The 24,565-nt window shown below is 38.6% G+C and overlaps 2 protein-coding genes across 2 annotated transcripts in view; both read right to left on the minus strand.

The window, feature by feature from the left end:
- sash3 (SAM and SH3 domain containing 3) overlaps positions 1 to 6,930 on the minus strand; it is a 15,044-nt gene extending 8,114 nt beyond the window's left edge. Inside the window, exons 1-2 of the mRNA XM_066715066.1 lie at positions 5,315 to 6,930; positions 583 to 678 (exon numbers count right to left, since the gene is read on the minus strand). Coding sequence (XP_066571163.1) covers positions 583 to 678; positions 5,315 to 5,566 — 348 coding nt within the window. The 5' untranslated portion in view covers positions 5,567 to 6,930. The remainder of the gene's footprint in view (positions 1 to 582; positions 679 to 5,314) is intronic.
- A 4,796-nt stretch (positions 6,931 to 11,726) lies between these two features.
- On the minus strand, positions 11,727 to 23,046 carry xpnpep2 (X-prolyl aminopeptidase (aminopeptidase P) 2, membrane-bound). The gene is made up of 21 exons (XM_066715065.1): positions 22,559 to 23,046; positions 21,825 to 21,904; positions 21,156 to 21,266; positions 20,765 to 20,828; positions 20,088 to 20,192; positions 19,344 to 19,430; positions 18,290 to 18,433; positions 17,783 to 17,884; positions 17,579 to 17,660; positions 16,991 to 17,195; positions 16,718 to 16,807; positions 16,317 to 16,426; positions 15,857 to 15,934; positions 15,661 to 15,732; positions 15,218 to 15,278; positions 15,023 to 15,092; positions 14,307 to 14,411; positions 14,103 to 14,162; positions 13,773 to 13,849; positions 13,084 to 13,164; positions 11,727 to 12,322 (listed from the first exon to the last, which is right to left on the minus strand). Exons 1-21 carry the CDS (start codon positions 22,608 to 22,610, stop codon positions 12,122 to 12,124), a joined length of 2,037 nt encoding a protein of 678 aa, XP_066571162.1. The 5' UTR covers positions 22,611 to 23,046; the 3' UTR covers positions 11,727 to 12,121.
- Between the last annotated feature and the right edge of the window lie 1,519 nt (positions 23,047 to 24,565).

A 24,565-nucleotide genomic window follows, 5' to 3' on the forward strand; every position in this document is an offset into this window, starting at 1 on the left:
TGTTTCCTTTTCTGGATCCAAGCCTCAAGCCAAATCATGTCTACATTTATTTTTATATATTTTCGTTGCTTCAGTCTTAAAATACTTTCCTGTCGTAAGTGGAAATAAACTGTTTGCTTTCAAGCTTTAAATAAAACCCTGAAACCTTTTCTCTGACAGCTCCTGTTTGGCTATCCTGTTGATACTTAGACGGTTGAATTATTTATTTTTTATTTTTAAACTATAAGCTCTTTGAAACACTTATTATGTATTTTCTTGCAAAAAATACATGTAAATCTCGAGAGCATTGTTCTACAGAGTACAATTTACTTCAAATTCTCTGAGAATATGAAAGTTTTAATCTACAGACCTATCAAACAGTAATATCGGTATGGAACAGCAGAATACACTGAAAGTTGCTGATTTATTTTTTTAACTATCATTTTTATTTTGCATAATTGTGCTTTCAGAAAATTGGTAGAAGATAATTTGCCATTTTATGGATTGGAGAATGATTCCCTGTTACTTTTTACTTGCTGTAAGACACAATTTATGTGGCTGTATTGCCTATAGCACTGCTCTAGTGTTGGAAGAGATACTCACAGTATCCTCCAGGCGAAACTCCTTGTCTGCCACCACAGGGGATGAAGGCTTGGACTTCATGAAGTCCTTGAAGCTGCTGGACCTCTGGAGAGAGAGCTATGGAGAGCCCAACAAAGAGAAGATATAAGTAATTTGTGTGGCACATTACTGGCAAACAAACCAACCACATAACAAGAACATGCCAAGTTCAAGGACAAGAATGTGCAAAACACACACAAAAAGATTTAATTAAACAATATTTCACTGCAATCTTGACTATGCTGTCAATGTCAAGGATACCTTTATATGGTTGGAAGGAACACATTCATATAAGACATAATATTCTTAAGGTAACAAAATATTTACTAGGCAGTTTTATATTTTATTTAATCAAAGAAAGGCTTGCCCTAACCTTGACAATATGGCCTCTCTAATAGAAGAAGAAGGTTTTTCATTGAGAGTTTGAGATAACCAATGTCATGTTGCTACAGGAGGTGAAAGAAGATAATAGGGGGGGGGGTCAAGGTTTCAAAATGGGCTTCAATTATGTGTGCTGAAACTGAATTTCACTGAATAGCTCATCATTGACAGGCATTCTGAAGACATGTGAACATGCAACCATTGACAGCGTAATGTTTTGGTGTTACGTAACTTACCCACTAGGAAATCTGACAAGATAAAGGCTGATGCACTTTGAAATGTTGTAAGCACGTGTGTGAAACACAAGTTCCTGCTTTAAATTCCTGTGAACGGAATGCCTTACATTTAGTCAATAGCATAAACGTGCTGTGGTATTTGTTTTGCTCTGTCACAGCTGTTTCTACATGCTACGTGATTAGAAAGTGGCCGGGGAGGGTCTTCTTTTTAACAGTGATCAGCCTGGATGTAAACAATGTAAATTATTTTTTGAGCTCTTATTCTGGAATGCAATCAGTGAGTTAATAAAGTGTTTGATTAGTACATATGAGATTAACTTCTAATAATAAATATTGCATTACAATCTAGAAGTCCAGACTACCCCAATAGACATGTATGGTGTAGAAGGTAAAGAGAGTTTATTTTGGCCTAGACTTGATTGACTAAAAGAACAAGGTCATAATGACAAGACCATGGGACCCCCCACCAGTGGAATTAGCCAGGAGCTGCTGCTAAGGTGGTCTGTGGGATGGAGGACGGATGCAAAGTGATGAATGCTAGAAAAGTTTGTGTGTTGCCAGATACTTATGCTTGGGGGGGGGTGGAAGACAGGCACAAGACTGGGGTTGTCTTCCTCCCAGAACCTCAGTTTATAAACTCCATTAATGGTAGAAGTAGGTTGTCCTGAAAGACCTATTCCCCAGACTTAAGGGACCTTCCAGTCTATATTTTATTTCATTGTTCATCACTGCTAAAAAAAAAATGTTTTCAATAAGTGTGCTGTGTTACTAACAGGGACTTTATTACTGAATCATATAGCTGGTGTTGATTTCTGAACAAAAAGCTGATTATTTTAAGTTGACCTTGATATTGCAGGATATTTGTTTTCACAGCTCAAACCACAAGCGAGGATGAGAAGAGAGACGCACACGTCTGTCTCAGAGTACAGCACTACAACCACTGGGCTAATTAGGGGAAACATTAAATGAACGCAGATTTGTTTTAAGCAAAGTATCTTTAAAAGTACTAATGAACAGGTTTGGCTGACATTATATGACTGGGGTTTCCAGTACATCTTTAGTTCAAAGCTGAGTTTATAAGATATTGTGTACAAGTTAATATAATGATTTGAACATTTTAATAATACATGGCTAGTGCAAATAGGTTTAGTAAGCCATAAGGCTATCTTGTTTATCTTTTGCACACCTAATTGCATTACATTTAACAATATAAATAATATGTAACATATATTCAGCTAAACAGCAAGGGAGCTAGCTGAATGCAGAGCCATGAACATTCCCTATTCCTGAGTCAGAAATCAATCGGCTTAAGATGTGGAGGAAAAGGATTTGTCAGCACGATGCACTGATTACAAGAAAGAGAAGGTCTCGCTTCCCAGAACAGGGTGCACAAGTGGGCAAGAAGAGCATTCCTTATCTACCAAGTGAAACCAATCTGAAATGTGAGTAGATTGACAGAGACAGGCTATAAAGATTAAGTAAGGTTAATTACTTGAATGTCAAAGCAGACAGGCATGTCTGCATTCGAAAGTGACCATCACAGATTTTACTGAAGCAGCTTGAGCATATACATGGTACAGACTCTTTACCTCTAGTTTAATGTACCTCTGTAAAATGTACAGTTTCATGTTAACTCAGTGTCTGTCAATAGCCTGAGTATAGATTGGTAAAGACTGTGTATAAGACAGTCGTATTGCTGTAACAAACCAGTAATGAAAACACCAAAATATGAAAGCACAACAGCTCAGTCAAACAACTTCAAAAGGATCACAAACCTGGCCAACCCTCACTCATTTTGTAATACTTGGGCCATTCCCCCTGGTGGGTGATTGGCCGATTGGTCATGCAGTGAGGGTAACATTCTCATGCTGGTCAATCACTGTGTGTGTCTTTAAAGATAACACTGTGTAACATTTTTTTTTTTTTTGTTCCTGGGTAGTAAGTGTTATTTCCTAATTGCTTATACCTCAAAAGTATAGAAAATGGCTATTATTCCCCACAAACTTTGCTTTTGTGACCAGGACAATGATATTTTGAAATGTACCTATTTCCAATGAGAAAACAGGCAAATTTGTGTCTTTTGGTTCACATAAAGTCAGAAATAAACAACATATAAATCCAAATTAACATGTATTTATACTAAAGTAATACAAAAATCACTACAAAAGATGTAGAAGTGAGTAGTTTTTTGAGTTTTACAACAGTTATTACTTTCCTCATCACAAAAGCAAAGTTCCTGGGGAATAATAGCCATTGTCTATACTTTTGAGACATAAGCAATTAGGAAATAACACTTACTACCCAGGAACAAAAATTGTGTTACATAGTGTAATCTTACACTCTTAGGTGACTTTTCTGACCCAGATCATGAAATATTCTGAAAGGAGTGTGTGCTACCATACTGAGAATTTGCTGGCTGGGTAGCTGGCTTGTTAGTCCCAGGTTTCTTCTCGAGAAATGTGTCATTTTTGAGTCACACTGGTGCCCAACTCTGCTTATCTCAGATCATCATCTCTGCCTTTGGCCTAACCACAAGATGTAGGTGTGGTCAGACTGTGGCTCTCAGCCAATCGCTGCAGAAGCTTGGAAAGGAAGCAGCTTGCACGTTGTCTGGGTCTTTTCCCTGTCAGCATGCGTTTCTTTCTTCATGCAAATCAAACTAACTTCTCTCAAGACACACAGAAACTCTGGTTAGAAACCACATCAACAGAACAAAAGTAGGACAAACAAAGAATAAAGAAAAACTAAAAACTCCATGTATATGGAAAAAAACATATTTAACGTGTTACACGCAATTATCTGTAACAAACTGCATCTATAAAGGATCATTCAGATTGACAATTTAAACCAAACTACTAGATTAATGGTAAATTTGACTGATTATCCATTTGTCTGTATTAGCCCAGATAAGTCTATAATTCAAATATAATAGCAGTAATGCCTTATTTCAATTGTCATAAGTAAGTGATATATTGATATATTTATACGGTCATTCTTCAACATGTAACTTACAACTCAGTAGATATTAATCCTATTTTGAAATACTGAATTATCAAAATTAAAGGGTTGTCAGTTTACAAAGATAAGAGATCTGTTTTATCAAGACTTTGTACTGATGAAACCATTCGTGGTAATTTTGACTACTCATAACCTGAACACGTAATTTGCAGCAATTGCAAAACACATTCTCTCCTGCTAGCACGATGCAATCATATTCAGATGCTTAATTGCTTGGGAGAGCAGTGGTAAATGATTTATCATGGCCACAGAAGCATCTATAGTTTTGAAATCTGTTATTCTGTTGTTTTTTCATGAAGAGATGCTTTGTGGAAAATGTGTCACTGATTATGGAGTGGGAGGATGAGAGGTGTAGCAGTTAATATTATGATTCAAGGTTAATCACAAGCTGAGCTTCAGATAGGATAGGAATAGTTAGGCACATTCTGCATGCCCAAATCAGTTGTGTTAAAACATTTTTGTATTCATTGTATATGAGAAAGTACTCAATTTTAGGCATATCACTGCTCAAAGGGTAATTATTGAGTCTTCTGTGTGCCCCCAGATGTGAAACAAGCCCCACTGTATGAAACTCACATTCTGCACTGGTGAAGCACATTTTAAATCTGCCTTGAAGGAACGTGGTAGATGCCAAGCAACTATTTTTAAAACTTCACATTATCATCTTCCTGAACACTGAGGTTTGTCTCACTCAAGTTGACCACTACGAAAAGGCCAGAAACAGATATGATAAGTTTAAGTTCCTACATTTCCTCTGGTTGATCTAGCATTTCATCACCACAAATTTACTTCTGGAAGAGGAACACCCGTTCTATAGAAATTCAGTTGTTCTACTGATAAGCAAAACACACTACATCCTCAGGCAGTGCAAGCTTTCTCACAAACTTCTTTTACTACAGACAAAAGACGAACTTGCTCAAAATATGGGTGAAAATTAATCGCATTGTAAATTCTTGTGGTTTAGGATGGCAACTCTGCAGTGTTTTTTCTACTTGTTGAACTCAGAGAGTCCTCTCCACACATCCAGCAGGTCATTCGGATGACCTTGCACACTCACACAGCACTTCACTCCACCTCACCTTCTTTTTCTGCACCTGTTCCTTCTCCGAGGCATTGGAAGGTTTCCGTCGTAACATCTTACATAAGCAGGACAAATATATGAAAGCGCGCAGAACACCGTTGGTCTCTCCCACAACTGTGTCTCTACCTCCCCGATATCCTGTTGAAATGGTTAGAGAAAGAAAACACACACACGCACACAGATGCAAGCACGGTGGAGTAGAAGACAGTGAGTTAGAGGAAGTCACATGACCATATAGGAACTTCGACATCAAGCGCTTTTAGTGTTCAGTAAAACAGGAAGCTTGTACATCTCTGTTTCTCAGCTGAAAAGCCTGAAGACTTCAATATAATATTGGCTCAAAGACTGGGGATGGTGGGGGATGGTGGGGGTGTGCATTGTGTTCTGTTAAACCAACAATCCCCTTCAAGCCGACTAATGAAGTTGCTCACAGTCCAATACATCTAGTGGTGTTCTGACAACATTTTTGATTTCCAGTGAATATCCTGTCATAGGTACTAAAAACAATGTAAACTCTGCAGTTCTCAAAGATAGATGGATGTGTGTAGACTTGAAAAAGAAGTTCTAGCTCCTACTTAATAATTTTGGGTACCATCATGTGTGTGCAGATATAATTATTTAAAGATTCAAGTTTTATAAGCCATTAATCTACCTCCACAGGGACTGACAAAAAATGAGTATGGTTAAAACAATGCAATAGAAATATAACAGAATATTGGTGCAGCCATCGGATCTAATAACCTTAGTCACAGATCATGGTATTACAATGTGCAAGTACGATCTGTTTGTACGTTTCTAGATTAAAAGAAAGACGACTTAATTTCCTAACCCCAAATAAAGAAGCATACGTACGTGCTATGAAGAGGTGTTGCTCAATTGGTCTATTTTTACACGTTGCAAAACAGGCCTGAAATCTAGAGACTGAATCATCACATGTCCAGCTTGACTACCTTCTTACACAGAGGCGAAAGACCATCACATAATCCTTCCGCAGGGCTTTCATAAATGAGGAGAAAAAAACATGACAGTCTCATGCTTCAACTTATTGGCACTTTTTTGTTTGCTAGGGTTGAGGGTTCCGGCTAAATGTAATAACTACATCTGCACAACGATTAAAAACAAAACCTTTAACTGGGTGAAAATATTTTTTTCTCTATTTATGCTGGAGTCAATATTTACTTGATTGTATTTATTTTGAGGGATAGTGATGTTTGACACACCAAATATTCTTAGATATACAAATATTCTATACTTCTAACCTTTTCCTGTCTAAATTGTATTTCTTGTTCAAGCTATTTATACAGTTCTTGACTTCAGCTTTCTGTGGTAGTTTACACTGTGGTTAGTCTTTGCTTCTCTAGCTCAGGAAACTCACAGCTCGAAAGGAAGAAGAAATGGTTATATGTGAATTAAAAACATTGACAACAATGCAACAACGAAGACACGAAAAGTAGATTAATTTAGTTTACTGATGTGCAGATATATAGATTATTATTGGTTAACAAAAAAAAGTCAACAGAGCAGGGTTGTAATTTTGATTTAGGAAAATGTAAGATATCAGGCGAACAGTCACGAGCATTGAACATGCACCAAACTTTCTTTGTAGAATTTGTGTTGAAAGTGAAAGACCTGACAAATTTAGAAACTTACAACTGATGCTGAGCAGGTGTGTGAATCTGCAGCCACCAAAAGCAAATTCATTTGCTGCAGAGGAGCATTATAATTCACAAGAGTGGGCACAGCTGTTGGTCTTCAGGATAAGCGGGCTGTGGGAGCATACAGTCTGGATTTGACCATCAACAGGGTTCAGAGGTCAGGAAGGATGACTGATAAAACATTTCAAATCTCCTCAAAGCCATATTAGAGATGCTATTGTGCAAAGGGGTTAGGAAGGGAGGTGCAGGAAACCACATCAAAAATGATCTTGGACTTCTGCTATAATGATACCCAGTATACTTTGCTGGACCACAGAATTACTTTAAAGACTCAAATAAATACATGCTGTCTTCTGAAGGTCCAGATAAGAGATCTGTATGCAAATATTTTTTTGGAGCCTTGAATACCTTACAAATATACCTCATATTCCCATCCCCACTCAAGTTTCACCTTACTGGCTGTGTCCACTGCTCTCGTTTTCAAGATGAAAACTTGCAATACTTGTAGGGAAGTGTCTTTGAGGCTGCAGTCTGTCAGGAATTGAACAGAAAGATTAATAATATGTACATTACTGAAACAGTCACACCAAGAGCTGGTATTAATGCTATAGTTTCCTGAAACCTATTGCTCTTCAACCTATTTGCTCACAAAATTTGCTCTTGTGGGCACATTTCACAGAAACATTGTAAATGGAATAAATAAAACAAAAGAACAATTAAAACAAATCTGCAGAATTCAAACATTTACTCTGCCCGTGCCAAAGAAAGATAGTTACAGAGAGTTTTTGGCCGAGAGTGTGGATGTGTGAGTGTATGAATAATTAGTGTGGACTAATTCAACAGGTCAGCTAGCCTATTTCTACACATTTGCTTACCACATGTGTGAGTGACTGCTTCCTGGAGATGTGAATGCTACATGAAAAAGAGATCTAATAAATGTCTGTCAGTTTGAACACTGATAAAAACTATTCCGGCTGCTCTTTTTCATGGTTAGAGGTTTTGAGTTTAATAAATCGCCATCCCTGATTTCCCTTTCTTTTTTTATGTGAATTTGAGCTTTAAGAGGAGCGATTCACAATGACTCCATTTCACATACTCTATGCAAATGTGTGCATTTATGTATACATCAACAGACTGTACTGAAGGCAATTATTACGCTGTTTGTCACTGATTTGTTGCAGAAGAAAAAGCCTTATGGCTTCACATTAATGGCAGCATGAACAGAGCTGTTTTACATTTCCCTGTGGAATCCCCCTCAGAGATAATGGTTTTCCTGGAACTATGGTAGGTGGTGAAAAACAAAGCATGTACAAAGTGTGCTACGGAAATAGCAAGGTGCAGAGATATAAAAGAGAGGTTTGGTTTTTGTTCACACCAAGGAACAACTTTTGGGTTTGTTAAAGCATCCAAATCTTACTCCTATAAAGCTAACAAATGTTTGGAAGTTTGTTTGCTTACAAAGATAAGTACTACTGCTTTGGTTTATTACTGATTAACTTATTGTTGGGCTTATTTTCATCAATAGTGTTTCTATATTTAAAATATGTAGATGCAGAGATAAGAACGATCAAGTTTACTGCGGATTCTTATCTTATCTATAAGGTAGCCAATTTATGATAACTGACATATCCTCTTTGATTTTCAATGTGCAAAACTGTTTAATAACTCTCTGCAAAAAATTGCTACACCAAGCTGTAGCTGGTGGGAACCTTCAGTGCAGAAACAAGGATTAAGGGTCACCTGGCGTCTCTGTTGTGCTAATGCTAATGACACAGCTTGATTGGGAACCTTCATCATGACTGTGACCTAAGTTTCAGTCTGTTTTCAAAGTGAGCAAGAGACCACTAAGCCCTCACCACAAACTGGTCTCCCACACTGCTGCACTTTGACTGAAATCCCCCTGGTTCTATATTTCTGATGGTCTGTACCAAAGTCATCCCTATGGATGGTCAAGTCAATGGCTGAAATCAACGATGTAAGCATGCACTATGGCAGCCAAAATAAATTATTATAACCTGGACCGTTTCATAATGTCTCCTAATTCAGGATATCCAGTAAGGAGAACTCATTATGAAAGTGTAGATGGGCTGTTCTTCACCATTGCAGAGTTGCATCTGAGTATATGCACCTGCAATCTTGACATACTTTTTAGACTGGATTTTCTTCCGTTTAAATATCCTTACCTCAGAATAACTATTTTTGTTTATTTACATGCAGGTTAGACAGTCATTGTTACAAGGGTGATCTATAACACCATAACAATCTAAAACGACCACTTAACACACCCAAGAAGTTACAACTGCACTTTAACTGTCAAATATAGCTTGCAGAAAAGACCACTGATCTTGTGAACCGAAAAGCAATCTCTGAACAGCCAGCCAGCTTGTGGTTGCAGTGTTGTTATTCAGTGGGATTCATTTTTATGTTTGGTTGAGAAGGAGGTGGATGCAGTGTCTGCTAAGGAACAGTCTTATCGCAACAAAAATAAGCTGCTTGTTTTAGCAAAAAAGAAAAGAAAGTTCAGGCATTTGTGAGATAACAAGTGTGCAAAGAGCAGACAGCTCACAAAACCACAACTGCACACCTTCCCGTGGCTTTGATGAAGGAGTTGCCTAGCGACAGCACCCACAGCTGCCAAGAACAGTTCACTCTGGGCAAAAACAATACTTACTTCTCAGCCTACAAGCCGCTTTTGTTGAAACTCTGAAAACTTCAACAGCAAAACAGAAATGGATTTCGAGATCTGCAGTGTGTGGTGAGAGGTGTTTTTGCACATCTTACTAATGCCCATGTGTGGACCTCTTATCGAGTTGATCTGTAGTATACTTAATACAGGATCACACTCCTTCAGCAGCAGCTAAGTGTCAGAGGGCCGGCTAACCCAACACAAGTTTCAACCAGCCAACCTACACTCTGAACAACTTACTTCATCCCAAACAATCACTTGCCTTTACTAATATCATAATGATCTTCTAACACACTGAAACCCTAGAGCAGATTATCTAACACACAAGTGACTTCAAAATGTCAGTCACCCACTGTTGATATTCCACTTCCCTCATCACTTTTGTGATGACAACGGCAGCACAATCTTTACCACAGGTGGCCTTATCTTGCCATCATATATTATTATATGCCTGGTAAACTGGGTAGGTGTGGTACATTTACCTTTGCCTTTTGTTGCTAGTCACTGCCATAATTAAAAGATTACTTGTTACCCAATAGTTGTGCTGTGCATTTAATTTAGAGGCACAGACACTTTCTGACAGACAATGTTTTGCTTTTTGGTGTTCCCTGCTAATTTTGATAACACTGAAATATAATCATAGTAGGTATATTTAAAAAAAAAAGAAGGATAGAATGGTCATTGATCAAATAATAAATGGGCTAAAAGGTACACGTGTTGTCATTTTTTAATAGTAAGACAGTGGCTGACTGGACATTCAATGGATATAGAGACCAGGATAAACCTAAAAAGTGAGGAAACCTCAGGAGTTGCATGATATAGATCAGTGTTTTTCTAATCAGGTTCCAAATAATGTAATGTGTGTCCATGTGTGTATGTGAGGGTGTGGGTGGTGAACTCTGAACCTTCCATAGAATTTGACACTTTTGTGTAATTCAATTAAATTGAAATTAAAAAGAAGAAAAGGACTTGTGCCTTTTCTGGTGCATCTTTCAGTCTGAGCTCTGCACCTGTAGGCAGGTTTCAAGTGACTGCTCCCGACGGGATATCCTGTTGCTTAAAAATACCTATAGTTGAATAAATCAAAAGATGCTTGACGTACACAGTAGACAGGAAAATTAGCTTTGTTCAATGAGGTGTGACACACAGACCCGGCTAAAGCTGCCTGTTGAAAACCAAGAAATATACTGCATCTTGTCTTACTCTTTTAATTAGTTGTACTTGATTGGAAACTACACAGTTTTTTGCACATATGTAGTGCACTTACCCCATGTATTTGAGAGGTATTTCTGGGACACAATACAGCAACAACCTCCAAAACTCTACATTCTCACTCAGTCTGAATTTAACATTTTTTTTATATAACATTACAAGTGGATTTTCAGACTTATTTAAAACATCTATTGGTCCTCAAAAGGAATAATTTAATCATGATTTATTTTTTCTGCATGTCTTTTTATGGCTAAAAAGGAAAGTATATTAATAATGACAAACTAGGAAGTAAGAAAAACGCTTTAAAATAAACATTCATTAAAAGCCACTTTTGAGATCTTTAAAATATCCTAGTCAACATATCCTAAGATCTGGAAAGAGTAAGATAGACTTATGAAAATATATCACAGTATGATATTTATAATAAAGTTATTTAAAAAAATCTAAACATTGACACCAACACTCGCAAAAAGCATGGATCGATTCATGGATTGTTAAAAAGAGGTTGAGATGTGCTGTGATATTTCATTTCCTCTGAATGGCATCATAATTTTTCCTATATGCAGACTATGCTTCACTTTTATGATAGGAACCATGACAACCATAGATATTAATATAAAAGCAGAACTGCTTCCGCGCTCTTTGTTTCTGTTGAGGGTTTAGTCAGATTCTTCACACAGAAAGCAGAACGGTTTTACAATTTCGGATGAAGACCCAACATGGTGTAATACAGAGATTTGACGTAATAAAAGAAAATAAGATGCTCTATATTATGGGTCCACAAACACAGGGGAAAACCATGTGAGGAGAGAATGAGCCAGTCTATACAATATGAATAATGGACATGATTCACAACCACCAGATCAAATCCCCAGTATACATCCTCCCAATGCAGATAAGGGACAGTTTATTCCAAAGAGTACTGATGTGTCAAAAAACTGTTTTTCAAAACACTACATGGTCAAGACAACCTTTAATTACTGATATAAATACATACAATTGCATCTTTGATTGGGATGAGAAAAGCAAGTGAAAAGGAATTGTACTTTTCAAAAATAATTTAGCTGCAATCACATACCCGGAATTAATATTCTGGGATTGTTTTTAGGGCGCAATCTTAAAGATATTATGGATACTTTGAAAGGGGGTAAGTGTTCACAAACAATCCACACGCCTGTAAATGAACAGGCTACATGAAATCTCCACACAAGAACGTTATGGGCCGTTCCAAAGCCGCCCAAATGGAGTGTCATCACAGAAGGTGCTGGAAGGAGATGCTAAACAGGGTGGTCGTGGCCAGGGTTAGAGTGGAGAGCGTGACAGCCAGGCCGCTGGACAGGAAAGGCTCTGTCTGTTTCATCAGCCAGTTTCTTTCCTGCTGCAGGCCCTGCCGCTCCAGCTCTGGCCCCACCACAGTGCGGATCTTCTCGTAGTACCTATCCAGCCACTCCATCTGGAACACAGAAGGCCAACTTCCTGTTATCTGCACCAGGAGCCCACAGGATGCATTCGGAAGGGGGGACGGACCCCAAATACATTTTCTCCTGTTTTCCCTTTTCGAGGTGACTCAGAGTGGGTATTAAAGATCACGGCTTCCTCACACCTCAGTTGCAAGTCAGGTTGTAGGTGTTGCACAAACGCATTACATAAAGCGCTTAATTGACGCGGTACTTGGAGCAGCATTGGAGCAGCATCTTGAGAGAGGGTGGATTTGGCCTCAGAGCTGTGCTCCGTGAAATAAGAGCTCTGGTGACGTCTGCATTTGCCGCAGCTGCCAGTAACCACCTCCTGGTGTTAAATCAGATCTGTCGCATTACAGGAGCTGCCATTGTGCTACATAAGGTGTGCCGAGATTCTTAAGCAGAATGTGATGACTGGAAAATGTCACTTTACAAGCAGTTATTGTAAGATTTCAGTCCCAGCTGTGCATAAAATCTGAGTATGTATTGTATATATTCTTATATGCTTATTATATCCGCCTGTCACGAAAGTCCCCGTTGTGGCTCGGAAATGAAAAATCAGTGTGAATCTGAAGACAGTCACCACAAGTTTTGATACAAGGGGGTTTTGGAAGGGAAATCTATATTATCTAGTGTAAAATACAACCATAGGCAATTCTTGAGAAAGTGCTTATTGAGGTTTCTTTTCTTTTTGTTTCATGAATTCCTGTATCTACCACTTGAAGTGAGTAGACTCCCGATTTGGTGCTCTTACCTGTTCTCTAGTCAAGATAGATGTGTCAATCAACTTCCTGTTATATGGCACCAATGACACCGTCTCAAAGGTCAGGTGATTCTGATGCAAACACACACAAGAGTGAGGTACATGCATTGTGCGGTGATACAGTGGGCATCTTAGAAGCATTTAAAATCACAACAGTGTCAAACCAATTTTTAAACAAATGATGCACCAAAGGCAAGGTGGAATTCAAATTCAGACATTTTACTCTGTAGATGATTTCTTACAGAGCACTTCAATGTTGTCCTTAAAGTGCAGCGAAGTGTAACGAACAATCATCACAACCTACTGTGACAGAATTCCCGAGTCTCTCCCCCATCTTGTTCTCTTTGTCCCAAAGGCAATAGAAAACCTTTGCAATTGATTTAAGACATCAGTAATCTACACCAAACACTAGCTATCAATACTAACAGTTTATTCATGTTAAGCATCTGTTTCAATAGTTTAGGAATGGTTTTACAAAATAAAACATTGCTAATGTGTGTGTATTCATATAGTTATATTTTATACTGCCCAGTTGTCTGTGTGTGGCTGTTTTTTTCTTGTCACTATTTCTACTTCGATTAGGAATATAGTTTTCTTTTATTTTCCCAGAATCATGACCTACAATTAAAAGGCAAATGTTTTTTTTTAATTAAAAACAGTCATCCATCTTCATGTCTTACCTTTGTTTTAGTTTCCACTACCAAAACAACATCTTCAATTCTAATCCCAAACTCACCGGGCTGATAATAACCTGGTTCTAAAAAACAAAAACAAAAAAACAGCACATTGATAAATAAAAGCCTGTTTCCAAATTGCGATTTGTGATTTTTGCAGCACTTCTACTAATATCGAACAATATACAGAAAGATATCGTCTTTCATGAGAATGCCTCTTATCACTGTCAGTGGTTTAAGAGGCTTAATCCTTGTTGAATGTTACAGGGACTTCTGATTTATATACCAGAAATCACATTCATTCTACCGATTTTAACAAAGAGTCCAGCAGCTTACCTATAGAGGTGAACATGCCCAGTCTGAATGCAATGTTGTTAGACTGAAACCCAACAGGCCCTTCAGAAAGAAACCAGGACAGAAACGAAGACATGTATTATTATTATTATTGTTAGTTATTATCAATATGTATTATACTGAATTATAGTCAATGGTAAGTTATGTCACACGATGAGATCTCAGCTCCTGATGAAGCCATCTTACATTCATGGACGCCAAAGTAGTTCCCCACACCATGGCCTGTTCCATGGCCGTAATTCAGACCAGCTTTCCATAGCGGCCGGCGTGCAAGGATCTCAATGTTTATACCTGGAGACGCAGAGAGTTGCTGCATTATTATTATTATTATTATTATTATTATTATTATTATTATTATTATTATTATTATTATTATTAATAATAATACTTTATCTCACACCAATGGGTTTTACAAGACTTATAGTTTGGTGGTATTGTAATGTATAATGTAATCTACAGTAATAGAAGTTAAATTGTGCACAGCTGTGTTTACACAGTGCCAGGACACAGTCTAGATGAAGTGTAATAAATTAATTGCAAAGGAATAAATTACACATGTACAGTAAAATGGGACAACAGTAAATGGAATTGATTGTAGCAAGGGAGTATAACTGCCATAAAGCAAACAGGCGGTTGCAGATTTGCAGTACTTCAGTCTGATCTTTTTACATTAAGCCAGGGAGTCAATTAAGCAAAAATAACTTTTATATTGTCACTCTCATTCCAGCTAATTGACTTCCTGATCTTTTCAAGCTACCTGCAATTTGGTACAAAGGGTGAAGAGTGCCCTCTGGTGGACATATGAACACCTGGTTATCAAAGTGGCTCAACACATTAGGTAACAATTGCATCTTGTGATAAAGAGAAGTCTGGTTAAGGGTCATGTAGTCTATAAAAACTACCTCTAGTTCCAGAAGGAAAGACCAGACTTGACAGATCGATATTTCCCATCAATACTCGAGTGAATGCCTCCTGTGAAGCAGAAAAAGACAATGCTCCACTCAGACTCCTTGAACAAGGTGGCTAAGGAGCAGAGTTGTGTACCACAAGAACAATGGACAATTACAATGCCATCATTCTGTCCTCCCGAACTTTACCTTTTGGAAGTCAGTGGGCGTGCCCCAGTGCACTGTGCGCGTGATATCGGTGGTCCCATCCCTGTAAATAAATAGTTAAACAGAGGAAACGCAAAGAAATAAGGATATGAACACAATGAAGACTAATGATGCCAAACAGTGAGTTGCTTTTCCAAGACAAATAAACAGTTAGTGGTTAAAACCGATGTGTCAGTGTACAGCAGGCTTGCAGTAATGATGAGGGGAGCCAAACAGTTCAAATATGGTTTTTGTTAAGACAATTACTCAATGAGCTCAGAATACACAAATGGAAAACAGAACTAAGAAGGATGTGTGGAGAAAACCATGTGCTTAAATTTGTGAGTTAAATGTCTCCTATTAGCTGGATCACATTCAATGGATGCATTGTTTAAAAATGTTTTCTCTAAGGCAGGAAGGGATAATAAATATGGTTCAGTACTTACAAATACTGGCCTCCAGAGTCCACCAGATACATCTCGGTAACAGTGAGCTTCCTGTTGGTTTCATTGCCTGGGCTGCCAGATACAATCAAGGCAAATCTTCACAATAACTCAAACGAAAAAGGTCTTTGCAAAACTGAAATTGATTTCGTCCTGCCAGGGGTTTCTGGTGCCTGTGGAGAGGAGGAAGGTGCCGTACCTGTAATGAGCCAGAGCAGCGTTCGGTCCACTGGCGGAAATGGTTTCAAAGCTTGGTCCTTTAGAGTCTTTCTGCTTACTGGAAAATATGTTTGAAGAATAAAGTGCCCATCACAAGGTAGTCCACAGGTCATTCTAAAAGACCAGCATCGCCAAGGTTTCAGGAATCCAAGAGATATATACCCAACTAAAGGCTACTCACAGGCTGCACACATTATTGTGCTGAATGTAATATTTCAACAGCATATAATGATGTGGGGGTACGAGTACTGCAACACAATGATCCATTAGAAATTAGGGACAGGCAGTATATATTTTTCTCCCTCCACTTATGTTGCCCATTATTATAAATTATTTATTGGCAGTCATTCACTGCAGCTCTTCCGTTTACCTACAGTAGAGGCGCGGGGCTGTGGTGGCTGCAGCAGAGAAGGGCAGGCTGTAGCTGATGTGATTCTCACCTGCGCTTTTCTTCCACATAGCGCGCCGCGGACAGCTCAGTTACCCCTCCCTTTGGCACGTTAGTCTCCAGCCACATCAGGAGCTGAATGACTGCAATTGCGTCCCTCACCTGCAGAGCAGACGTATACATTTTTGTTTCCGGTTTATTGGACTGCATGTGGACCATATACTCTAGATGTGGGTTACAACTTCACTGCCAAGAACCACAGCATGCTACTGCAACGAGTCAGCAACAACAGAACAAAACAAAAGATTATTTGCCAAGATAATAACTAAAATATGTATTTAAATAAAAGCGGCATGCCATACTGTTAAGGGTAATGGTTTATTTATAAAAGTTTTGTTAATTCTTGATCAACACCCTGTAAATATTTCCATTCGCTTTGCCTTGTTCACGTACGTGGGCATCCTGTAAAACCTTCTGCTCCGTGAGGTCTTTCATGGCTTTAGTGATGAGAACTGGGGAGTATGCACTCTCCAGCAATTTGTTCTGTAAGGGGAAAAAGAAAGATCTGCACTACAAGAGTTTTCATCCAGCCACACAAGCGGAAGCAAGTTAATCATGTTTACACTAAACAACAATACAAAAAATATATATATTGCTTCCACTACTACTTATAATAATAAGAATAAGAATGTAATATGCAGCAGACAGTAGATTTTGATAACTTACCTGAGGGGTAATTAGCTCATATAGTGCATAGGTGGTATATTCTGTTCCAATCCACACTCTCACATCAGTTCCATTCAAATACTGTTGAACATGTTGCCGAACACTGTCATAGGGTTCTATCTGAACACAGTCTTCAGTCTGACAGTCAGTACTATTCAAATAATCCTTTATTTCATTGGTAATTCGCCCTTCATGGACAAACAGCCTGGATAGGACAGGGAACGATGCAGTAATTCATTGAGGTTTTATTTTTGGGGTTTTAAAATAACCTGTTTCATATACAAAGTGTAGCTTGGGAAAAATGAAGCCTTACAGCTTCAGATTTATCTTGATAGTTTTAGTTTTATATGCAGCAAGAGTCAGCAGAAAAAACTTTTAGTATATGGATCTGTTACAATAAAAGGGGTAGATATTGAAAATTGCAATCTTCATTGAAATTATGTTCACGTTAGACAACAACTAGCTACTTTTGTACAGCTAGTTAGGACACAATCATGTGACGAGTTGTGCGAGTCCTGAGGGATACCTTGGGTCAGATCCCCAGCGAATTAAGGTTAATAAAAACATACATATCTATTGGTTTCTCACCAGATGCGGTCCTTTGACAGCAAAGTGTAAGAGTAGAAGAACGGGTTGTAGGGGATGTCATTCCCTCGCAGATTAAACAGCCCTGAAATGCAAAAGATCACACTTTTTCTTACACACTGACAGCAGGTGTCCGACACATATGCATAGTGATCATAGAGAAACGGCTTGATTGACAGGTGTGAAGATGTGAGGGAGCGACCTTACAGGCAGTCTCATCCAGGGCAGAGAGCAGGACTGCGGTGGGCTTGTAGGGGTTGTCTCTCATTTGCTCGCGGATCTGGGTGACTTTCATCTGCCATGTCCTCCCTGGCATAGAACAGAGGAAAGCATCAGAAACAACAGAAGGCTAAGAACAGGCTACAAAAACCTATATATAAATGAAAAGGAAAAAACTAAAACCTCCGACTCACAATCATGATTATCTCCATGGTTTCTGGCTGTTCCTACATCTGCTCTGATTCTTATCAGCAAGATATAAGCCCCAACAGGGAAATCAATGACTGCAATTACATGATATTTGAGCAGCCAGCCATCCCACTCTTTCCCCACTGTCACTCACCCCATACGGGTATTACCTGCCGTGATAACTACCAATACAAGTGAAACGGACATTGTATTGCTGTGCAATGATGACATTTGCTCATTTCTTTTCTTGATTAAAGCTATTATAATCCTTTTCATATAAGGGACAGAGAGTGAAAGAAGACACACCTATAACCCTGTCAGGCAGCCGTGTGATTGGCTGTGTAGGGGGAGGTGGGCGGTCTGTCCACACCTTGTCGACCAGGTTCTCAGGAATGGACTTCAAAATCCGATTGGCTGGATTCAGGTTGACGTGGTAGGCTTCCCATGTGTCTAATGGGCAGCAAGGTTACAGAGTGGTTGGAGATAAGAAAAAGAAGGGAGGAGGAGGACAAGGAGGAGATGAAGGGGGAAGAGGAGAATAATGCTCCCTGGAAAATGCCAGTAACAGTCAGCTATAGTTACTCTCCATTCTCTATACTGTCCTTCTTTCATAGGGTTTGTCTTTATGTGAAAGAATGAACCTGGTAATGCCCCATGCCTTTAAAAATCCTTCCCTTGTATCTTTCCTTAGGATGATCAGTTGCCGTCCTTTCCCAAATGTGCAGTACATGACAGGCGTCTGCATAAGCTGTCAGGTATGGACTTTAATGTTACACTGAGGTCCTCCCTCTGCCATACTTCCTCATGGCTAAAAGTTAAAAAAGCTTCATCTATTTCAAACAATGGCCTCTTTTGAGTTTAAATGTCACTTGTGTCTCTCACAATACAAGCAGAAAGATTATTAATAATAAAACACAAAAGTGAAACAGCAGCATAAATTAAACAAAAAGGTATTTACTTATTTATGTAATTTGGGGGAAGTTAGGTTTTATAAACATAAAGGACAGAATGGTACATGGGACCGCTCGCAGAGATGATTTTGCTTTTGTTTAAGCACTTGTAAAAATGTCTTCTTAGTTATAAGTGGTACAAATAAGGGTTTAATACTCTGATCTGCAGGGATGGGCACAATCAGTACATAAAGATTCTCTGGTTTTCACTCCACCTCTGCATTAATTACTTAAGCCTCAGGTATATAGAAAAAACAATGAAGTAACACATTGTGGTATTCTGAAAGGTGGGTGGATTGAGAGATGGATTCCTTAAAGCCACTTGTTTTTTTACGTGGTTTCAAATAAACCTATCCCTGCTGTGCTATACGGATGATGGTTAGACTTTCTCAATCAGTACTCCTCTTTACCTATGGAGAAGAGAAATGGATCAAAGCCAATCTCTTTTCCCTCCGGGACCTCCCGAATCAGCCATTCTGCAGTGCTGCTGACATAGGCTGAAATACAGAGAGAAAGGAGAATCAACCTCAAGACAAGGGATCAATGGAGCTGTCCGACATTCACACTCAGGACGGTGAATCTTTGGTGTCAGTACCGCATTCAGAATTCTGTGTGTGTATGGAGTGGTCTCAGCCCACTACTTTTTCACTTTGAAATTTTAATTATACTTACAATTTCAATTTGCACTTTTTCATTGACTGCTCCCTCTCCGGTCTGATCAATGAATCAGATTTAAAAAGATGTAAACCCTCTATGGTGCCAGTGAGGGGGGGCATGATAAAATGAGGAAGGAAAAAGCTTTCTCTTGTCATTGCTGCTCACTGGCTGTTTGTTTTGTGCACTTTAACAATATATAGTTATTTGAATTTTAACATTTCATAACATCAATAAAAAATGAAACATCATTAATCTGGGTGCTCTCTGCCACAGCACTGGTATTGTACGTTATAAGATTTTCAGACTATGCCCAGCAGAGACCTTGGCAAGCTAACTTCATATTTGAGGGTGATTCTCTGTTTGATCGTGAGAGAAGGTGCATTTGGACAATGAGAATGGGTTTAATCCATGATGCTTGTCAAGGTCTTGCCAGCCAGTGGTAGTGAGAAGTTGCGTGTGTGTGTGTCTGTGGTCTAGGTATTTCCAAATATACTCACAGTCCTTTTCTAGCTCCCAGTTACAGTCCATTTGACGCTCAGCCTGGATCCAGTAACGACTGTCCGTCCATAGAACAGCCTTCGTTTCGGTCACCACGACTGTGCCTAGAGAAATAGTATAGTACAGGATAAATATATCCGCACTACATGCAGATGTACACGCTAGAAGACCTATCTCGCCATGGTCTCAAAAGCAAGGCAGGGTACATGGGAGACTGTTAAGCAAATTCAGGTTACTGTGGGAAATGATGCTGAAGGTCCACTGAATGGCACTTCTTGAGCCAGTAATATTGCATTTGGCAGATAGAAAAATGTGAATGTGCTGTCTTTCAGTTAATATGTAAAACCAGGAGCCTAAATGCTTATGCACTTGGTAGTATTCATAAAAGTAGGGGCTTTTATCCTGGTTTCCTAGCTTTCTAAATCCCTAAGTCATCCCTAAATCATCTCTCACCTCTCTTTATAATCAGTATAGTGAACAGGTATGAAATGGTTGCCCCAGATAATCACACAGGTTGCTACATTTGAGTGGAGGGTGAAATGAGACTCTTCCTACTTGTAAAACTCATTGGGTTCCCATGAGATTTAAAAGGAGCGGTTTAAAAGTGAGTCAGTGGTAATGTAAGCCATTGTGGATTGGGGCTGGTCGAACACTTTGTGGTTTGCCTGTACAGTACCTGCAGAGCCAGTGAAGCCCGTAATCCAGGCAATCCTGTTGTCTCTGGGAGCTATATATTCACTCTGCAACAGGGAGAGCAAAATCAACACAGGCCTATTTGTGTTTCTATGTGAAATATTTGAAGAGAGCTGCAATGACAGGATCCCCTTCTACGACAATAAATAAAAACAGATGTGGACTGGAGAAATATGAAGAGCTAGAAAAACAATGATGTATGGGAAATCAAATTGAGATATTTCCCAATGCCACTCTGGTAATGTTTGTTTTTGTCAAAGTACTGGTGTTGCTATACTGAATAATGTGAAGTATTTACACAAAGCTGAAACAGTGTCCCCTGGGTCTCCCCTGAACAGCACTGTAGAACATGAGAGGGATATGTGGTTCTGTACCAGGTGAGCGTCCGTGGACAGAAGGATGTAGGCGCTGATGTTAAGTGGCTGCATTGTCTGCCTCAGGGCCTGCAGTCTCAGGGAGGTGTTGACTGCAGTGGCAGGGAGATACTGCAAGATAATAGACTGATCAGGCAGGTTCAACTCATCGAACATATTACACTGACTCCAAATGTATTGGATCAAATCAAATGTTTTATATGAGGTATTTGTGTCTGCTTCAATGTTGTTTGGTCCATCATGGCGGCTCAAATGTCAGCTACAACATGGATCCTTGTGAACTGGTATCTAGATTGTAATCATTTTATCACACCTAAAGATGTGCTTCCTATTATCAGCTTAGGGCAAAAGATGACTATTTTACTGAAGGTGGAGTTTGACCCACAAAATGTACTTCATTCAGACTGCTTATTTGAATAAATAACAGAAGCTCACATATCCAAATTAACCTGAAGGTCAAACAATGAATACACAAATAATAATTTTAATTTCAGACTTGCGGGGCTGATAAAGGCAAACAAAACATAAAAAAACAGGTTTGTTCTGATGGAGCTCCCCGAGGGAATCCTTAAAAGAGTCATACATGTCTAACCGATACAGTTTGGCTTCTGTAGTTGTTGTAATGACAAGGAAGACAAGTTATGGAATACACTCTTAAATTTCTCGTACCGGAGGAGTTGCTGAGCAGTTCCTCACGCTGCTGTCTCGAACATCTGGGAGAACAAACCCAGTGCCAGGACACAGCCTTCCTGCAATAGTAAACAGAAAAAAGGAGAACGGTAAAACAGTTCAGATAAAGAGAAATGCTTTCATTTGCAACAGGACATTCTGTTACCATATTGTTATTTTATTACAGTCCACCTTTATTATTAGTATTATTTAAGAATCAGCCAATGCCCTCACCCTACTTAGTTTTCACAAGAAAATCTTCCAAACATTACAAAGTGCAGTAAAATACAATCGATACAAAATACAATCTACAATAAGCATACATTTTGCATGCAAAATACAGTTACTTTACCCGACAGTCATCTGCAAAAGACACTGTAACCTTTGCAGTGTGTAAAATATATTTGCGATCGATTGTGAACATTTCTGGATACTGAAATTATCTATTGCACTGAGAAGCAATGCAGAAATGACTTTCTAGTAAAGTCCCAGAAGAGATGTTTTTTTAGTGTCAAATAAACAATACCTTACCCTTGAATCATGTTAACAACATTATGTTTGGAAGTATTGGATCCATTTAAAGTAAACTAAATTCAATGTTCTCAAACTTGTATTGTCAAGAAGAAAACACAAATGTAGCAGAGGCAGGGTTTATGCATGCATATTGCAAACAAACAACAACACAGATATAAAATATTTCAAAAAATGCAAATTAATCTAGAATGCAACTATACCTTCGAGGAAAAAAGCAAACAGGAGATTCCAACAGTATCGGGCCATTGCCATTTTCAGACGTCTCCGAACAGCTAAACCCAAAAGGGTAGAATGCAGGGTAGTCACTAGATTTATAGCTGAAATAGTACTTGGCACATCTCTTACGCTACGCACTATCTACAAATATAAATCCCTTCTCTACAGTCATCATGTGCATAGCTGAAGGGGAGGAACTTTAGCAAACAGCTTTTTTTTATAAGTTCCAGCAGTAAGACTCGGTTGTTGTTTCCATCGGCCCAGTCTTAAGGTCGCCTTAAAGCACTTCTATTTCTCAGAATGACAAGAGACTCCCTTTCCTGTATGTGGTGTAAGCTACTCAGGCAATCATTAAGCATTTCCTGTACAAATATTACCCTAAAATGAACTTCTGTAATAAAAAGAAAAGTCCTGTAGGAGCGCTTGACAGAAAATAATCCTCTTACACCGTAAAACAGAAATTTAAAAGTTATTATTTCACTTTGAAGGCCGCAAAGATGTGTTTTCAGGTTGAAATCATTATTAAATGGCAAACTTTGGAGAATAAAATACTTTACAGCACCATCAAGTAATAAAGATTTATATTGCTGTGCACTTTAAACTCTCTGAGCACATAGTCCACACATCAGGATTAAGATATGCTTAAAATTGCCCTGAGCACTTTTGCAGAGTAGGCTATGTTTTTAAAACAACAATGTACCCAAAAAAAAAAGTAATAGTGAATAGTATTCTTCTTAGATCTTCATCAAAACTATATTACAAAGCAAGCAATACACACACAATTGCAGCTGGAATGGATTCAAGTCTATGTAAATGATATAGCAGTAACATATTGGTGGAATTTACATCTGTGTTTTGACCTTACTCGAGACAATATGCATGAGTCAAAGATGACCCTGATGATGATGGTTTTTAGTTTAATTGGAAAGGAGTCAATTAGCATGTAGAGCTCTATGCACAGTTCCCGCGCTGTTTTTGCTGCTACGTCACCGACGCCGTGGCTGTCATGTGACAACGTGTTCAGATGAAAGCGTGTAACACGGGGCTTTGTGCCTTTGCAGCTAGTTGTTGAATACTGTGTTTTATTACTGATGGAGCTAGCAAGCCGTGAATACAAATGTTTTATAAAGTTAGGATTATAACACGATGTACAGTGCACAACAATAGAGAGCATATTGATAATAGGAACGATGGAGAAAACAGCTTTCCCATTGCCAACACTGAAACGTGCATCAGCAACTGATTGTACCTTAAAACCCACAAAGAACTGCACAGTTATCTTGCACTTTTTTAACGCGGTAATTTAAGGATATGCACGATTGTGTTTCAGTGAAATGTGCGTGCGTCCTTTACTCGGTAAGTGGCATTGACCCTGTCCTCTCTGAACACACAAATCTCACTCCCGAGTTTAAAACCACGTCATTCTGCACGTCTCTACATTACCAGAAGGGGGCGTATTTGTCCCACATAACAGTTTTGGCTTTCTAATGAATATTTTTCTTAAGCTTCCTGATATTCTGGAAGGCACCTTTATAACTTTTCATTTTCATTTCACATTTGTATAGCATCTGGTGCATTCTCTCTTTATCTAAGGTTGTGCTCTTGTATGACTTTGATTATTTAATAGAAAGTATTATTATTAATGATTGGTGAAATATCAATATTAAACTTTATTTATTAAAACATTTATACATTTCTCTTTGGTGGAGTTTACATGTGTGTTTTGACCTTATTTGAGACAATAAGCTTGAGTGAAAGATAAAATGACCCTCTCCCTGATTCTGCCGAGGTTGTCAGTCCAAACTTCACTAAACTAAACTCCACCATTGTTAACAAAATTTCAGCTACATTCATTATAAACATACTTGGTTGAACAGCTTTCAGAACTAAAGAATACAACCAGATGGAAGATGCTGGGTAAACTTTATCAGTGTTCATGGTGTACAAATAAATACATTTATTAAACAAAGCTCAATGGGTTCAACAGGTAT

This window comes from Amia ocellicauda, chromosome 10 (assembly GCF_036373705.1).
Source record: "Amia ocellicauda isolate fAmiCal2 chromosome 10, fAmiCal2.hap1, whole genome shotgun sequence".
NCBI lineage: Eukaryota > Metazoa > Chordata > Actinopteri > Amiiformes > Amiidae > Amia > Amia ocellicauda.